General features: G+C 33.6%; 1 protein-coding gene across 1 annotated transcript in view; it reads right to left on the bottom strand.

Annotated features, from left to right (window-relative positions):
• The window catches only part of LOC150021327 (ephrin type-A receptor 3), a 118254-nt gene that overhangs the window by 9486 nt on the left and 90840 nt on the right, over positions 1-17928 (bottom strand). The window contains exons 11-12 of the mRNA XM_090286690.1: positions 11488-11637; positions 9631-9824 (exon numbers count right to left, since the gene is read on the bottom strand). Coding sequence (XP_090142816.1) covers positions 9631-9824; positions 11488-11637 — 344 coding nt within the window. The remainder of the gene's footprint in view (positions 1-9630; positions 9825-11487; positions 11638-17928) is intronic.

The following is a 17928-nucleotide window of genomic DNA, read 5'->3' as shown; positions in this document are numbered from 1 at the left end:
AGTACAGGACTTTTCAACGTTCTTTCCTTTGGACTAATCTCTGCTTCAATCATCTCTACCTCAGGCTTTTTAGTTACAAATTAAAACTTTAAATTATAGGGTTTATCACTTTTATGTGTTATAGTTTAATTTTAACTAACCCTCAGAAGTTATCATTTTTTAAAAAGTAGAAATAAAACATAGTCATTATTTTACAAAAGATTAATTTCTGTTCTTTAGGAATATAAACACTACAAAATGTAAATATAACATTTTATAAATTATTCTCTATGGAAAATATGTATATAAAATAATTTTCTATGATTCTTTTAAATTATTCATCTGATAAAGAAAACACTTATTTTAATAAATGAACATCTCTTGTTTTTGTTTTTTTCCTTAGAACTTTAATTAAAGAATTGAAAATATTTTGTTTTCATTTTTTTCTAAGAAGGTGAACAACCCAGGTTCCACAACTTACATATTTTGGGGGATGTTTTGGGATAGCCATCATTGGTGAAACAGCCTTGCTCATTAGCCAGAATTAGGCATAACATTGGATCCACTAGAAAAGTCATTGAATCAGTAAACAAAATTGATAGAAATAATATTAAATCAGATGTGAGAAAATTTTATAAGAAAATTGAAATGAGACCTAGAAAGAAGACAATAATATATTAAACTATCTACAGGGCATGCACACACACATACACACTACAGCTTGGATTTCTACAGTAGCTGTAGGTGTAGAAGAGCTGACAATTCTTGGTTTCATGAATAGCAATACTTTTTTATTTATGGGTTTGTGGGTATAAAGAATCAAACCCTGGTACATTTATTCAGAATATTTATGAAGCGTGCCTAATAGCAAAATGCAGAACTTTTCCGTCTCAATTGAAAATGGTTTGTATTTTTAAATTTAACACTATAGCCAGATTCAACAAGAGTTTAGAGAAAATTAGTATAAACAGATTGAAATAGAACAGGACGTGCGGATTAGGGATTAGAGTGATCCCAACCGAGTTTTTCTGTTTATTACTTGGATCAAAGCACAACGAAGACAAAGAATGACCTAATTTTAATGCCAGTGACCTCAGAATAACCAGCCCTGCAAAGTATCGTTTTTCCACTTCCAGGATTTCTCTGGGGAATTCAAATAAAATTGGTTCCTTTCCTCCTCCGAGAGGACATCTGGAGAGTTTATCAATGGATAGGAATTTGTCTCTCACTGTGAAGAGCCTGTGATGTCTCTTCACGCACACCAAGGGAACGTGGGCTTTGTGAGCAGCTGCAGGCATTGGCGTTGTTTTAGACCCAGCTCCAGACATTGGGTCTGAAGGGGAAATTTATAGACTGGGTGATGTGCGCTGTGAGCTCACACTTTTACTAGACAAATTAGATAGGTTTCAATCCATGCAGCTGTAAACGATGTCCTGCAGAGTTCCACCTGATCTTTTACAGCTTTTCATAAATCAGTACCTACTGGCCGCAGACCACAGTCATTAAAAAGAAATCATGGAAATTATATGTTTGCTCAGGGGAAGCAAAAAGATAACTTTCCTCCCTTTTTCCCTCCCTCCTTGTATTTAGGTTTTTGACTTATTCTTTTATGGATATTCATATTGTTACATTAAAGAGGTACATCTATATTTTTTTCCCATCAATTCATTTCATTTGTAAATGTTTTCATATCGATTAGCCCCAGATACTGGGAGACAAATGTCAACAAGTGCCAGTCCCACGAATATCTTTTCATAATGATCTTATTTCATATTGCATGAGAATTCTAAACCACTAAGACTGAATGCTCAGTTATCCATTTGTAACATACAAAGACTCCTTTCAGTTTATACAGGGCTTTATTTTTTATGTATTAAAAATAATGATTAATACACATTTTTGAGTGAATAAGTAAATATCTCCTGAGTCTAGAAATAGATATCAATAATTTGGAAGATATATGCTATACCACTATATTTATTTAGGTTTTTCTGTAATTGTGAATAGTTTCAGAAATATATTACCTCTAAAGAGTAATTTATTAAAGAAAATATTAATTATTTCTACCTTTATTATATGAAAATAGTAATATAACTTTTCAATACTTTTTATAATTTAGTGTTCTTTTTTATTATTTCAAATGATGACTTGCTGTAATTCAGGGGGAAATCTTGTATTTGCCAAAATTTTTTAGAAGTGTGGATTTATGATGACTTTGATCTTTTTATCTTGATCATTAAAATTTCAGATAGAATTAAATGAATTTAACTTGTTACCAGTAACTAAAAGTAATTTTGATTATATGTAGCTCCCAACAGCAAATTAGTATGTAAATGACTCATTAAGGAGACATAAAATCCTTGTGTTTATTTTAGTTATCGCTAGGTCTTAGTGACAAAACTCTTAGCAAAGATAGCCATTATATCTTTTTTAATTTCTCCCAGTGGTAAAATTACCTATGTTGATTTTTAAGATTAAAAATAAAGAGATCACCTGGGTATTTAGAATGTATTTGCTTTCCTCTAAAAAGTTCAGTATCATATTTTCTCAGTGAGGTAGGTCACCCTGTCAGTTTCAGAATTGTAGGTCTAAGTCATTTGGAGACTCAGAAAACTTTTTGGTCATTAGATTTCTCTTGAAGGATATATTTGTCAAAACAGCAGTTATTCTCTAAAAGAATTATATTACGTTCTCTCAGAGATCAGAAGCATTTTATTAATGATAATTTAATACCATTAACAGGGAAATTTGTGGGGCATTGCTTAATTTTTTCTATTTATCTTGCGAGTTCAAAAAAATCAATCCTTTCAAACTTAGCAATCAATGCAATGAAACATATTTAATATTATTTTAAGTAAATTAAGTACAGCTGAGTTTGCAGAATTTCATTCTACATATATTGCATATATTACTTAAGTCTTGATGCCATGTATTTGGTTGTCTTCCTTTGACAACTCTATTCTAAATATATTGAATATATTAATACTTTATGCCAAGAATTTATATTCTATAAATTTGCAATGGTATTGAAGAACCCAATGATCTGAAGTGTGAAAGTTTTATATATTTAAAGAATAAGTCATTTTATATATAAACATCCAAAATAAAAAGAAAATCTTACTGACTGAATAGAAACAAGTTCATATTTAATTTTTATTATCTTTTAAAAAATTTTAAAGTTAGCTACATTCATAAAAGTAACTGAATCAATTTACTTAAAGTAGGAGCTATATTATAAAACTAACATTGTATATAGTTTCTTTTAAAAAAAGGAATTTTAGTTATTTTTCTTTTATGTATAAAAAAGAACGTGTTGTAAAGAGAAATATTTTTTTGTTGTAAGACCATTTTTCTATTTATTTACAGTGCACTATTTTCTATCAAAAACTTCTTTAAGAAGTTTTTTTTCAATTCTTAAAAAAAAGGTGAGGGAGTTTCATTTTTATTCTTTTACACATATACACTGGGACTATATACTTAAAAAGATTTCTCTAAAGCACTATTTTCACATCGTCCAATGATAACTAAACCTCTCAAAATTTTGTATCTCATGTATTACTCTAAAAAATCAAAATATTTGTCTAAAAAAGATGCTGATGCCCTTCTCATTGCTTCCTTGAAAGTCTTTTTCCTCAGTTGTCTCTTCTTCCCCCTCAGCCTTTCGCAGCTTTTGATAATACTTCATTTTCTCCACTTTTAGGAAATTAATTTCTTGAGCTGTGGTTTTCTGTAGTGGTCTAAATCTCGTTCTTAAGTCTGTTTCTACCTGTTATTTCATATTCTTCTGCTCTATAATAGGCACTGTTCTCCAAAGCTTTAAACAGAGACCATTTCCTTTGTATGCAGTGGGATAATGTTCTGAAATGTTTACTCAAGCCTGGTACCTTTTTCCTTCTAGGATTGCCATCGACTGGCATTGATAGGTTCTACAATCTCCTCATAAGGAACCAGAAGTCTCCACTGGCTACCACCATTCCCTATTACCTATGATAGAAACATTCACTCATTTCAATTAGTTTCTTGGTTCTTGTAGACATTTGAGTTAGTGACTTCTGGACTAATGACTGGGGCATTTAGAGGCTTCAAAATGATACCTGGAACCCAGGGCATTCACAGAAGCATCGAGAAGCTCAAAAGTGCAGTCTGGTAGATTAGGGTGAGGAATATCTCAGTGTCAACCTACATGAACCAACACCCTCCACTACTCATAGATTACACAGTCTAATGATAATTCATGGCTTATGAAAATTTTACTTAGAAATAAAGTAATTTTAGAAAAATAAAAATGGATGCATTCGGGGTGAAAACCAGTATTACTAGATGGAGATATGTACCTGCTAAATGTGTTTCTGACTGTGGCTGCTTTTATTATCTTTGTACAGAGAATGTTCTCAGTTGTATGCCAGGGTAGGTTTAATTTTAATGTGTTCCCCAGCTTGCAATATGAACTTCCAGCTTCTTGTGGGACTTGGACTAATTGCATCCAGAATGCTCATCTGCCTTGCAGTCTGCTTTTCCTTCTGTTTCTGTAAGACCGCTGTTCTCATGCCCTCCACGTTCAGAGCCTGGAAGTACTCTCCCGTACTTCTCTGTCATTCTGCACATCTCACTAATCACCATGTCCTAAATACTTCAGTAAAGCTTTCTGAATTCCCATTCCCGAACACCTTTCTCCAATAATTCCATATTCTGGGAGTGTGAACGTATTTCTGAGGATGTATTCTCCTCCTCCCATATTTAAATGCAAGCAGTTGAGGGGAGAAGTTGAGTCTTGTATCTATGTTTTCACCACCAGTCCTAGCACATTGCATCATATGAAATACCACAATATAAACATTTGCCAAATAAACATTTTGTCATATTGATGTACAACAAAATCTTCAAATTTATGCACGTATCGCCAATTCTCTTCTTTTCGAAAAATAAATCAATTATTAAAAAGCAAACAAAACATAAAATTTAACGTAACTCCCCTTCTCTTCTCACCAATTCTGGAACATATAAGTTTTTATATGTTTTTAATCTGGCATACCCCGATCAATTACTTCTATACCTTCTGCCATTCAGCAATGATGTTCACAAAGACACTCTCAGTGGAAGATTCTTTGGAAACGATTCTGTTATGAATCATCAACTCTAACAAAGATTGAAAAGTAAAATTATGCATATAGAAAGATTTCTGTATTAGTATATTAAATAAACTTTACCATAAACTAACTAGACTCAGTGATAGACCATTATCTTTTTTCTCTAAAGGATTTTTAAGGTATAATTCTATACAATGATAGAACTAATTAAAGCATTCAGAAATTTGAGTCCTTGGCACTACCCACAAATTAAGATTTGGGCAGTTGCCAAGTGAGTTTTCAGGAGTGTTTCTGGAACTGAGTTGACAGAAAGGCACACTGACATGTAATTTTGTGTAGGAGAATTGTTAAGCTTTTTTACCATATGATAAGGTTTGCTGAAATCTGTATAATGAAAAGAAAGAAAAAAAGAACTAGAATATTTTTCTAAAAATAGTGGTTCTGTTGAAATAGAAAATTATTATTATTTTAACAAATATGTATTCATGTACTTAACATATCTCGAGTTTCCACTATCAACCTGGCACTGGTAATACAGGAGAAGTACAGTATCTGATCTCAAAGGGCTTAGAATGAATTGGGGAAATTAATACTTAAAAAGAACACACACACACAAAATATTATGCCCTGTAAAGGAATAATGGTTTTAACCTCTAAATTGTGTTGCTAGAGAAGGCCTCGGTTAATATAATATGTAGAAGCTGCTGCTTGAATGAAGAAGGATGCAAGGAGAATCTAAGCCAAGAAAACAGCCTATGCTTCTGCCTTGACATCTGAAAAATTTGCCTTTCTGAAGGAACTAGATGTCCTGAGGCTGCAGGACTGTTCAAGCGACAGTGGCTTAGGCTGAAAGGTGAAAGAGTTCCCTCCTCACTCCGTTGCACCTCCCGCCACAAGCAGTTATGTACATCAAATCATGTCACTACTCTGCTTCAAATGCCTTAATGGATTCCTTGTGCATTTCAAATTCCAAGGTCCTCACCATGGCTTGGGCAGCCTCAAGCGCTCCTGCTTCCATCTGCCTTCTTAGGCTCATGTCAGAGACTCTTCCTCTCCCTACCACTCTTCAGTCACGTTATCGTTCTGCCACTTCCTAGAGCTCTTCAAATTCATTTGCAGTTGATATTCATATACCAAGAGTGCTTCTGGGGGGATTGGGGGTGGGTAATGAGAGTTTTTTTTAACACAGGGCTATTTTCCTTTCTTAAGGTCTCAGCTCCGTATCTACTCCTCAAAGGGCTCTGTCCAACTTCTACATTATCTATCAAAACGATCTACTTATTTTCTTCCTCTAAACTGTACTTGCCTATTGCGCATTATACATCTTCTATAATGTGAGCTCCAGGATCACAGGGACCGTATTTGTGTCCTTAGTTCTAGGTTCCACCCATGGCTAGCACATAGTAGATTGGTATACAATAAATAGTCATTGAAAAATGAAAAAATAATATTTGAGGGAAAGAAATGACATTGAAGAAGCATGGCTATTTAAACCATCAGAGGGATTCTATATTTTTTTCTAAGTGTAATGGGAAATCAAGATTGGTTATAAACAGATGACCAAAATTATATCATACATATTTTGATAAAAAAAACTTGGAGGCTATATGAAAAGGTGCTTGGAGCAGGGCAAGAATGATAGCAGGACCACATTAGAAGGCTATTGCAGTGGTCTAGGTCAAAGGAGAAAAAGTTGCATATGTATATATGGAAGAGAGTGCTTGTAGTAGAAAAAAAGTGTGTATAGATTAGATGTAGATGTTTTGACCCAACAATCACCAGGATCAAAGTGTGGAGGGGAAGAGAGAAGCACCAAGATGTACTCTAATCCTGCCGATGGGTAAATGAATAATAGGTGCTGGTGAACTTAACTAAATTAGGAACAGTGAGCTTATCTGGAGAAAGCAAAAATAATAAAACAAAATTTCAGGATAATAATTTTGAGATGTATATAAGACTTCATTTGATAAGTTTTGCTGTGAACGGTGTTAAAAAAATAAGTAAATAGTTGACAGAGATGTGAGACTGACAGAGATAATATTGACAGACAGAATCTTTTAAATTCACCTGCTGATAAACATTACCTGGTGTTTGTAATCCACACTTCAGTCCCTTTCCCTAGAGATTTTGAAATAGTAGCTTGAGATAGATGTGGATAGTTGTATGTTTATTAAGTTTCCCTGGTGGTTCTTATCACCAGAGGAATCTGAGAATCAATGCAATAGAACAACGTATTTCTATGACAATGAACCTGCAAAAAGGAAGAGCCTGGATATGGATTTGGGAGAGAGAGAAGGAGGAGCGGGACAGGGAGGGGAGAGAATTTGCCTCAGACAAGCACAGGAGCACTTCCTCTTTTTTAATTAGAGGAAAGAAAGACAAGATGGGAGACTGGGTGTGTGCAGGCACCAGTTTTCTTTTTTTTTTTCCTGCTAGAATTTCCCGTCTGATAGCTTGTGTTTTCTCAACAAATTATGTAGCAAGACCATCACTGGAAAATTAAAGGTGAAAGGCATCAAGTTTAATCAGTTATAAAAACGGATGAAATAATCATTGTCAAAAGTGGGAAAGCTAATTTTCTAAAAAAACTTATTGAAATTATTGTAAAACATTTTGAGGTTATTGTTAATAAATCCAGGACACAATCCTCCCTATTTTGAAATTCAATGGCAATTAGTTAGCATGTAAAAACAATTTTCAAAACTTTTTTATTTAACAAATCAAAATGGATGGTACTTTTTAGAAAAATACTCATTTTTTCCCTAAAATTACATGTGTTGTGACAAAATATGTTGAATTTATTCAGGCTTTAAATAATATATACTAGGAGAAATATATTCAGTATATTTCAACAAGAATGAAAAAGCAAATTTAAAAAGTGTGCTAAAATTTGGATGCTAGACACATCCTGACAAACTATGATCTGATATTAAGACAATTTCCCCCATAAAATTAAGTTAAATATCGCTAAGTCATATTATATGAGTGAGTTTTTATATGGCTAATACCATCCTGTGGAAATGGTTTTGAATGTCTTTTTTATGATATGGAAAGAATTGAAAAGATGTTCATTTTTGCTATGATTGCTGTAAGTAAAGATAAAAAGAAATAACTTCAGGATACAAAATGAGGACCATATGGCCCAGGAAAGGACAAGTTCGTTATCCTGTTAGTTGTTAAATTGTCAGGTATATTTCCAAGAGTCTGTGTTGTCTCTCTCTGTGAAACTTAGAACAGAAATTAATTCTTACATGATAAGGTATAGGTAGTCCTATCTACTTAAGATATATACCATTAAGTTCAGTATTAGTGACCTCTAAATGGTATTTTCAACAAATAATCCATAAAATTTATATACTGATATTAGGACTTCGGTTCAGATTCCCCTTATTCATCTTATTTAAATGCAATATAAACATGGGATCATGAATATTCAATACAATTATACCTGTTTGTGTAAAACAATCATATATTCTACCATAAAGTATATTAGTAAATGTTCTATCAGTATGCAAATAATAACTGCCAATATTGTCAGTCAGAAGAGGAAATGTACCAAAAAAACACAAGAAAGGAAACTTTCCAATAAGGGACTATATTACACCTTTATAGTGCATCATCATTATGCAATATTTATACATATCACTTAGTACTGTGGATTTGTGTGCACATTAAGTGTAAGTTATTTTACTAAAACCCTAATTTTACCATTAGAGTACACATTATCAAGTGGAAAAGAACTGTGTTTCTCTTATGTATGCGATGAGAAAAGAAATTATTAAACTAGATAGTTAGCTTTGTCTGTAGTTTCCTTGAGAAACGCCAAATATATTAACACTTCTTTTCTTACATATGGCTCTGACAAAATTAATCTCTTGTTACCTATTTCTTCTATAGCACTTTGTAGGTGAACTTTAATTTTCATTATTTGAAACCATTAAAAGAACCTAGTGATTCTTAACTGGGAGGAACATACATAAAATCTAAGAGGCATTGTGCATCCCAAATTGCAGTATAGCTATGATACATTGACATGTGTTGCTGTCTTGGAATGGTGGCATTATTTTCCTCTTAGTTTTATCCTCGACAGATGCTAACAATGTAATTGACATACAATATGGGTTGAACACACATATTTGTTTAATTAAGTGGGATTCTGCAGGCCAATGCAATGTTTTGGAAGCATTTTTAATTCTTTACCACTCCAGGAATTTTCTTTCTCTCTCGTTTTTCTTTTTGTGTGTGTGTTTGTTTATATAGTTGAGAGTGAAAAGAAGCTGTGTCTTAGATTCTTATTTTCCAAAGACTTACACAAGCCTGAAAGTAGATACACTTCTAGTCAAGATGAAAGTTAAAAATAACACAGAATTTCATCATCATCATTAAATAGCATGTGGTTTCTTCCTGAAAGATTTAAAAGGAGACAAAAATATATGTCTGTTCAATCTTCAGAAATATACCTAAGTATCAAGGAAGGGAAAGTGGGAGGAAAAACTTAACAGCTTGGAGACAGAAAATACATTCCTTTCAGAGTGAGTGCAGGATGCAAACTCGAATGTGTCACCTTGCTGCAGCACTGGTGATGATCTTCAGACTGCCCGGGTTCCGGATAAGCTTGTCCAGAATGCTGACAATCTGCTCAAACTTGGGTCTGTTGTTTCTGTCTTTCTGCCAGCAGTCCAGCATCAGTTGATACAGTGCAGCTGGGCAGTCCATGGGGGGTGGCAGGCGATAGCCCTCATCCACAGCTTTAATTACCTGTGCAAGAAGCAAAGTTTCTGGGGACTTAAGAGGTGGGACTTCTACTTCTTCCTGGACAGAGCACACTTATATGAATATTTTAAAGAGAAGTAGGAAGTTCTCATTTTAAATGGCTTAAAAAATAACAGCTTATCAAATGCATAAGATATTATTAATGGCCAGACATGTATATAAAGGAATATCAAGAGAGAAAATAAATTTAGAAAAATTTGTAAAAATATTTTTCAGCTTAAAACTTTAAAGAATGTTCTATGACAGAAAATTCAGTGAATTGTAAAAAAGACTGTAATTGATAATACAAAATTCTATGTAAACTGTACACAAATGAATGCAGAAAACAACAGTTTACAGATTTTATTTATACCACAGTTCAAACGGTACCTTTCAAATTATAGTAAGGTCCTTTGGTAAAACCTCATGTATTGCACAATTAAGTACCTATAAGTTTATTCATATTTTTAAATTACATAAAGCAGTGATTTTAAACTTTACTGTGTATCAGAATCATCTGGAGCCCAGACCATTGTAGCTCAGTCCTGAAAAGAGAAAGGTTGCATGCAAGAGGCAACTAATTGATGTTTCTCTCTCATGTAGATGTTTCTCTCCCTCTTATTGTTTCTCCCTTCCCCTCTCTAAAAATAAATAAATAAAATCTTTAAAAAAGAATCATCTGGAGAACTTATTAATATACAGATGACTAACCTCTGATTCCATCACTCTGGGGTGAGGCCTGAGAACATGCATTACTACAAATTCCCAGGCTATGCTAAAGCTACTGGTCTAGAGACCACATTTTGGGGTCCTCTGATACAGAGAAAAATTTGAAATGAGAGATGTGAAAAAGAGTCTGATTTTCCCATTGCTGTTATAAAAAAATAGCTTGTTTGAAGAGGTACAAAAAGGGTTTTATGTCCAAATGCATTAAAAGCCATTTTATATGTGGTGAGTAGGAAATGAATAAAAGCATCTCCGCTTTCTTTCTCATGCATTTTGAGATCATGTTCACAGTTTCTGGCTAGGCATAAAGAAAAATATCTGAGTGCTAATCCCATATGCCAAGAGCATCCTTCTACTAAGCATTAGCAAAACATGACTTATAAAAACAAAAATCCTTTTGAAAAATCATATCACAGTTATAATAGAGTTAAAGATGATTATTTATATCCAGAGACGTCAGTCTGTATAACCAAATTCATGTGTACCATTAATATATTGCGAGAAACAACACACTACAGATTGGTTGTTTTGTCTGTTTTGGGAAATACTATATTTAATTAAACAAAATGTCAGCATAGATGCATTAATTAAATCAACAAAGGATGGCAGACATGTATATTTTACTAATGTTACATAGAAACAATTGTGTAGCAAAAATATGTCAAACACTCCCTGACATATACTGGTTATCTTGTTAGCCACTTATTTCATTACATTTTAATACAATTGTCTTCATTGTTGTCTCAGTTCTAGACCTCTGTCTGAAGGAAAACTATAAAGCCTTAAAAGCAGCTCAATTAATATTCTTGCAAGATTTAGAAACAATTTCATTTTTTAAAGTTTTCTATTTCAGTGTGAGCCATCTGGTATCATTATGCTCTGCTTTCTTGCACAGCTTGATCTCTTAATTTGAACCCCTCACTCATAGACTAGAAATACTTACATCCTGATTGGACATCTCCCAGTATGGTCTCTCTCCATAGGACATCACCTCCCAGAGAACGATCCCGTAACTCCATACGTCACTGGCTGATGTGAATTTGCGGTAGGCTATAGCTTCTGGTGATGTCCATCGGATTGGAATCTTTCCTCCCTTTGAAAGTAAAATCACATGGATGTTCATGATCAATCCATAAAACATATTATATATCGTCGGCAGCCGTCCGTCTCGAGAGACGATGGTGTAGCTTCTTAAGAGTCTATCTGCACCGCCGAGAATGGCTGTGCAGTCCGACTCGGGAGTGACATGGTATCTGTCTCCTCCCGTGTTGAATCGACATCTTGCGATGACGCTGAAGCTACAGAGCCTGGGCAGGGTAATATGGAGGGTCTGCTGTTGCCCATGCAGCAGACCCCCCCTCTCTTCGCAGCTGAAGGGTCCAAGGGAAAGACGGAGTCGATACAGCTTGGCTTCAGGTGCGCCGCAGGAGTTGCCGGTGTTGACCACAACATCAAACCGCCTTAGGGACTCCGGCTCCGGATTTTCTGTCGGGGTTTACTCCCTTAGCCTTTCCCCTGAAGAGGTATGCCGCAAGGCAGCGGAGGTTTTTTGGAGTCAGAGTTTTCCTTCTCTGATGTACCCTGACTGGAAGATCGAACCAGCGACACTTAGCTCGCAGGCCGACGCTCAATCCACTGAGCTAAACCAGCCAGGGCTATATTATATATATATATGTATATATATATATACATATATATATATAATAATTTTAAATCTGACTGAATTTGTCAAGGTATTTCTCTTCTGAAATGAACATGGGTTTGTGTGAATGCATATTGATATTCTATTTTAGTACCAAGCAGAAGTGGCATACCATTTACTGCAATATTTCCTTTCAATTAATTTAATAGAATTTTAAAATAATAAAGAAAAAAAATCTGAAAATTCCTTAAATGTTGACATTTTGTATCATACCAAAGCAACTTGAAGTGGATGTGCAATACTGTGCATTAGAATAGAATGAGGAATCTCACTCAAATCAACCTTTATTGATTTAACTACATTTATGCTCTACCACACAATCTTAGTTCAAAATGTGAACAAGTTAATATTTGGAAAGAAGTTATACCACTCCTTGATCCTTACAGGTATTTATTAACTAAGTAAATTTAAAATAAATTTATACTTCTGCAAAACTCTCTTTAATACATTAATCAATTATCTTAATTTATTCAGCGCCTCACTTCATTTGACGTACCTTTTGTATACTAGGTAGCCACAATATAAACTAAGAGGATATGAGATAACTACATCCCCAGGATTTCCTAGAGAAAGTTATTGGTTGTATGAGTTATATGATATATAAAGGTAGGACTCCTGTGGAATTTACTTTCAGTTTAATAAATACATTTAATAAAGATGTGCCAAGTGGCAACCGTATGGGAAGTATTACACTGGTCACTCTGGTTCAGACAAATCTAAATAACATACTGGCCCTCTATTGGGAAAATATCAGGAAAATAGGAATAATAAGTAATTGTTGTGATAACTAAATGAAAAAAAAAGCATCTTATCAGAGAAATAAACTTTGTTTCTCAAACTCTACAATGCGTATGAATCATCTATTGCTCATTTACATTAAAGTGGAAATTCTGATTCATTAGTTCCAGAGTGTAGACAGGGTCTGCATTTCTGTGAAGCTCCGGGCGATACTGAGCACACTGGCCATGGACCTGCTCTCCGTAGAAAGGCAGTGGTGAAGGCCATTGTGCTGCAGAGCGCTGAGCTCCAAATATCTCTAGAGGGACTGAGGAGGTCACATGCAAACCGAGGTTTAAAAGATGTATCAATACTTGATACAACAAGAACAAAATAATGGGTGTTCCAAAGAATTTACATCATCAAAATTTTAAGCTATATTCATCAAATGTGCTCCACTGACATTGCGCCTCCTGTTACTTGCTGGTTCTGAAGTGATCCTCAAAGGGGGACATATACTGCTTTTGAGAAACAGATGGGGAATTTAGAAGGTAAGTTATTTTACTTCATTATGTCTGAATTTCCTCATCTGAAAAGTAATAATACTGATTTATTCCTTTGTTGTGAAGCTAAATGACAAATTTTAGGAAAATCTTTAACAAAGCCCCTGGAACATGGTAAAGCCTCAACATCAGCTTACTACTCCCACACTCGGAGGGAAATGACATAAGTAAAAGCGCAGAGGAGGAAAATATATGTTCTGAAAGAATAGTTTCTAGTGTAAAACTACAGATTGTGTGGAGGAATACAATGAAAGGATGAGAAAAGGTAAATTCAGAATTTAACCATAGGTATACTGACTTTTATCCTGTAGAGGAGATGGTATATGTGATTTTAAGTAACTCAGAAAACTTGACACTTCCTGATGTTTTTATACAAGTGAGATGTTCAGAGAAGAGTATTGAACTGCTGGAAGATCTTTGAAAGAGGTAGGGCTTACACTAGGCTTGGAAGAATGCATGAAACTATAGACACATGAGTGCAGAGAAGGGGACTGACTGCAGCCTTCTTGAGAAGCGTCCAGCCTAAAAGTAGTCAGCAATTTATACTGGTGAAGTAAAGTAAATCAAAATTGAAGAGATGGGAGCCAGATGAAGAAAGCCAGGGGAGTTAGCATGAGACACTATAGTGCTCAGCATGCACTAGAGTAATAATGGTATAGAACCAGAAAGATAGACTAGAAAATGTTTACAGTCTTGTAGATGAGAGGACGTGTGGTCTTAGAAGTTTCCCCTTTCTTTTCTTTTTCTCCCTCACACTAATTCACTCTTTTCTTTACAGTGTGTATTTTTCAACAAAAAATTTAAAGGTATTTTTCATATTTAAATTCGGAGGGTTTGTTGTAAAGCCTAATATTGCCCTTTTCTCTGTCAATACATTCAAACTTAACAATAACAATAACATTTTAAATCTCAACCTCACTTCCCAATTAACTTATTTGCACCTGTCTGGACTACGTTTGAGTTTTAAGGATTCAAAATTTCAAATAATATTTCTTAAGTTTGATGAAAATAGACTTCTACATGTGACAATTAACAAAATCTATTCTATATGACAAATAGAACTATTGGGCATAATTTCTCTCTCTTAAAGAATTCTGAGAATTAACAGAAGTCAAACAAAACTGTATTCATGGTGCAAAGAGAAGATAATATTTTAAAATCTCAGCTGTCTTATCTCTGCTACAAAAAAAGGCACTAAAAAATAAACAAAGAAAATCTTTTCCATGCTTGTATTTAGCAAATAAAAGGCATGGAACTATGTCACCTTACTAAGAGCTCTAGCTGAAATTAAAGTATAAACATTAGAAAAAAAAAACAGATTGATGACAAACATGAGCAAAAAGAACACTTACTGTGTTTGACTTCAACCAGGATTAAAATGGAATCTGCCAAAGTTGTTTCAGCTTATGTAATTTATCACTATTTTTCAGAGAGGAGAACATTAAACATACTTTAATGACGTTTCTTAAAACAGCAAAATTCTAAAAAGTGATTTTTTTTTCCAGTAAGGACATGGCTACACCTGCATTTAAGTTTGGAAGGAGAATCTTTTCACCTGCTGCTCTGGATGCAGATACACATGCTGTTGGAGGGATCTCTGCTGCTATATCCAAGCCCATGTCTTCAGCAAGAGCTGTGATCTCCACAATGCCATTACTTGGCTATAACTCTTGCAGTGTATTCTCTAATGTAGCACTTGGTCACAGATTCAAGCAAGTTATTTTCAGAATGATTTTCCAATCGTGTGCTATTTAGTTTCACTGTATAAATCTTATTAAAATGTTAAAACCTAAACACACAGGAAATGTATTTTGAAAAAAAGTATGAAGAATTATTTTAATAAAAACACTTACATTTTGAATTCTGCTCTTATGCTAAGTGAGCCTGCCAAACACACACTAATAAACACACAATCGTTAGAGTAGCAAATTTAAACTTTTCAGTATTACAATTTCTTTAGCCTACTGGTTGATCAAATAACTCTTACATTATCTTTAACTTTGCACTAATTCTTAAGGAAATATTTTGGTTCCCAGCACACTGTGCTATTTTAGGAAAGTATGTTGGTCACATTGCCCAGTAGTCAGTTACCTGTGAAATGACACAACCCTCTACTACAGTATTTGCTAATTTGGATGTTCAGATTATGGCCTCTTGTTTGTCATTTGGGTTTTTAATCTAAGCTTTCCTCTGGCTCCTAACTATATCAATGCTTGAGTTGCTGTCCTTATGGAAAAATATAAAGAAGTGAGACAATTTGCTTTTTCTCATTTTATTCCGAACATGTTATTCTAAACACATTGTGAGTAAATAAGTGACCTTCAGTTAGCTCAGCAATTAAGCCAATTAGCAAAGTTGTATGTTCAGTTAACTTTTCTACAGGTTTCCATTGATAAAGCTTTTAGTGTGCTAGCTGAGCTCTGCTCCATGTCACTGTTTAGTGAGTCCATATATTTAAAAGTTAATATATTTGAATTAATTATGGATAGAAACCTCTTAATTTATATTTTTCTATATGATGCTCATACAACTCATTCTAAATAAACTGGGGCTATTTTGAACTATTTAGAAGAAAGTGTGACTAAAAAAGTATTGTTTGCTTTTGCTTAATGTCCTTGTTGAAGTCCCTAGATAGTTTTAAAACCTAGAATTTTAGCCTTGGAACATTCAGCTTTCTTCTCTTTCTTTCTTTCTTTCTTTCTTTCTTTCTTTCTTTCTTTCTTTCTTTCTTTCTTTCTTTCTTCTTTCTTTCTTTTCTTTCTTTCTTTCTTTCTTTCTTTCTTTCTTTCTTTCTTTCTTTCTTTCTTTCTTTCTTTTTCTTTCTTCTTTCTTTCTTTCTTTCTTTCTTTCTTTCCTTTCTTCTTTCTTTCTTTCTTCCTTTCTTCTTTCTTCCTTCCTTTCTTTCTTCCTTCCTTCCTTTCTTTCTTTCTTTCTCTTTCTTTCTTTCTTTCTTTCTTTCTTTCTTTCTTTCTTTCTTTCTTTCTTTCTTTCTTTCTTTCTTTCTTCTTTCTTTCTTTCTTTCTTTCTTTCTTTCTTTCTTTCTTTCTTTCCTTCTTTCTTTCTTTCTTCCTTTCTTCCTTCCTTTCTTCCTTCCTTCCTTCCTTCCTTCCTTCCTTCCTTCCTTCCTTCCTTCCTTCCTTCCTTCCTTCCTTTCTTTCTTTCTTTCTTTCTTTCTTTCTTTCTTTCTTTCTTTCCTTCCTTCCTTCTTTCTTTCTTTCTTTCTTTCTCTTTCTTTCTTTCTTTCTTTCTTTCTTTCTTTCTTTCTTTCTTTCTTTCTTTCCTTTCTTCCTTCCTTTCTTTCTTTCTTTCTTTTTCTTTCTTTCTTTTTTCAATTGGATTTTCTTTTTTACAATTTTTATTATTTATTTATTTATGTATGTATTTTTATTCAGCTTTCTTATTAGAAGACTTTCATTATCTGCTTCTAAGTAGTTTTTTAGACTGATTAGTTTTGCTCTGATATTGATGTGATAATCATAGATTCAAGAACCTCATTCTGCCCCTAGTCTGCCATCTGGTAAATGACACCATCAATCACTAAGGAAATCAGGAAGAGAATAAAGATGATGGAATATTATATTCATTATTATTTAGGGAATTTTTGTATTTGGCAACTGAGTTATGATAGACATAAGGAAACTATTGAAATATCTAATTTTTAATAAAGTACTCAATAAATGTTTGTTTTCTTCCTTTGTAGTTCTCTTCCATTCATTAATACACTTTTACTATTGGTATAAATAATTTATTAAATGGGGATATAAGGGAAAGTTTATTGTCAATTTCAACACGATTCAAATTTTGCATTTGTTACTGTTGTTGCTAAAAATAAATCAGACTAAGAGGGATATTATAATTTTTTTATTTTCCTATGATTGGCAAAAAAATGTAATATCAAGTCACTCTGGCTTTAAATGAGAGAAACATAAACCATCATTGTACACACTTAATTTGAAATCAAGCTACAGTAGAAATCCCAACATAGCAAATCATTACAGAATTTGAGAAAGGGTGAAAATGTTATTATATATATGCTATCATAAACTCCTTAATTCAGCATTGTAGTTTCAAATTTTCTCTATTCAACAAAAATAAAATGAATTCAAGTAGTAGCCCTTATCCTATCCATGCCATAATTAAAATTCCAACTGTAATTTGAAATCATAAGGTTATGGAAGCTGAATAGCTTATAAAGCTGAAGATAATTAGCATTAAGCCACATGAGCCAGTGCTCACTCACTTCAGAGAGCAATTGTCTTTTTTAGATATTATCTTGGCAAATGTGCAGAGTAAGGACTCAATAATGCTCATTGACTTGACTTGAATTCCCTTTCTCCTAAATTATGCTTTTTTTTTTTTTTTTTTGTAGGGCTTTTTCCCTGCCTGCTTTTTTTTTTTTAAC

Source organism: Furipterus horrens, unplaced genomic scaffold (assembly GCF_987537825.1).
Source record: "Furipterus horrens unplaced genomic scaffold, mFurHor1.1.pri manual_scaffold_1, whole genome shotgun sequence".
Classification (NCBI taxonomy): domain Eukaryota; kingdom Metazoa; phylum Chordata; class Mammalia; order Chiroptera; family Furipteridae; genus Furipterus; species Furipterus horrens.
This window is presented reverse-complemented; position numbering and strand designations above follow the sequence as displayed.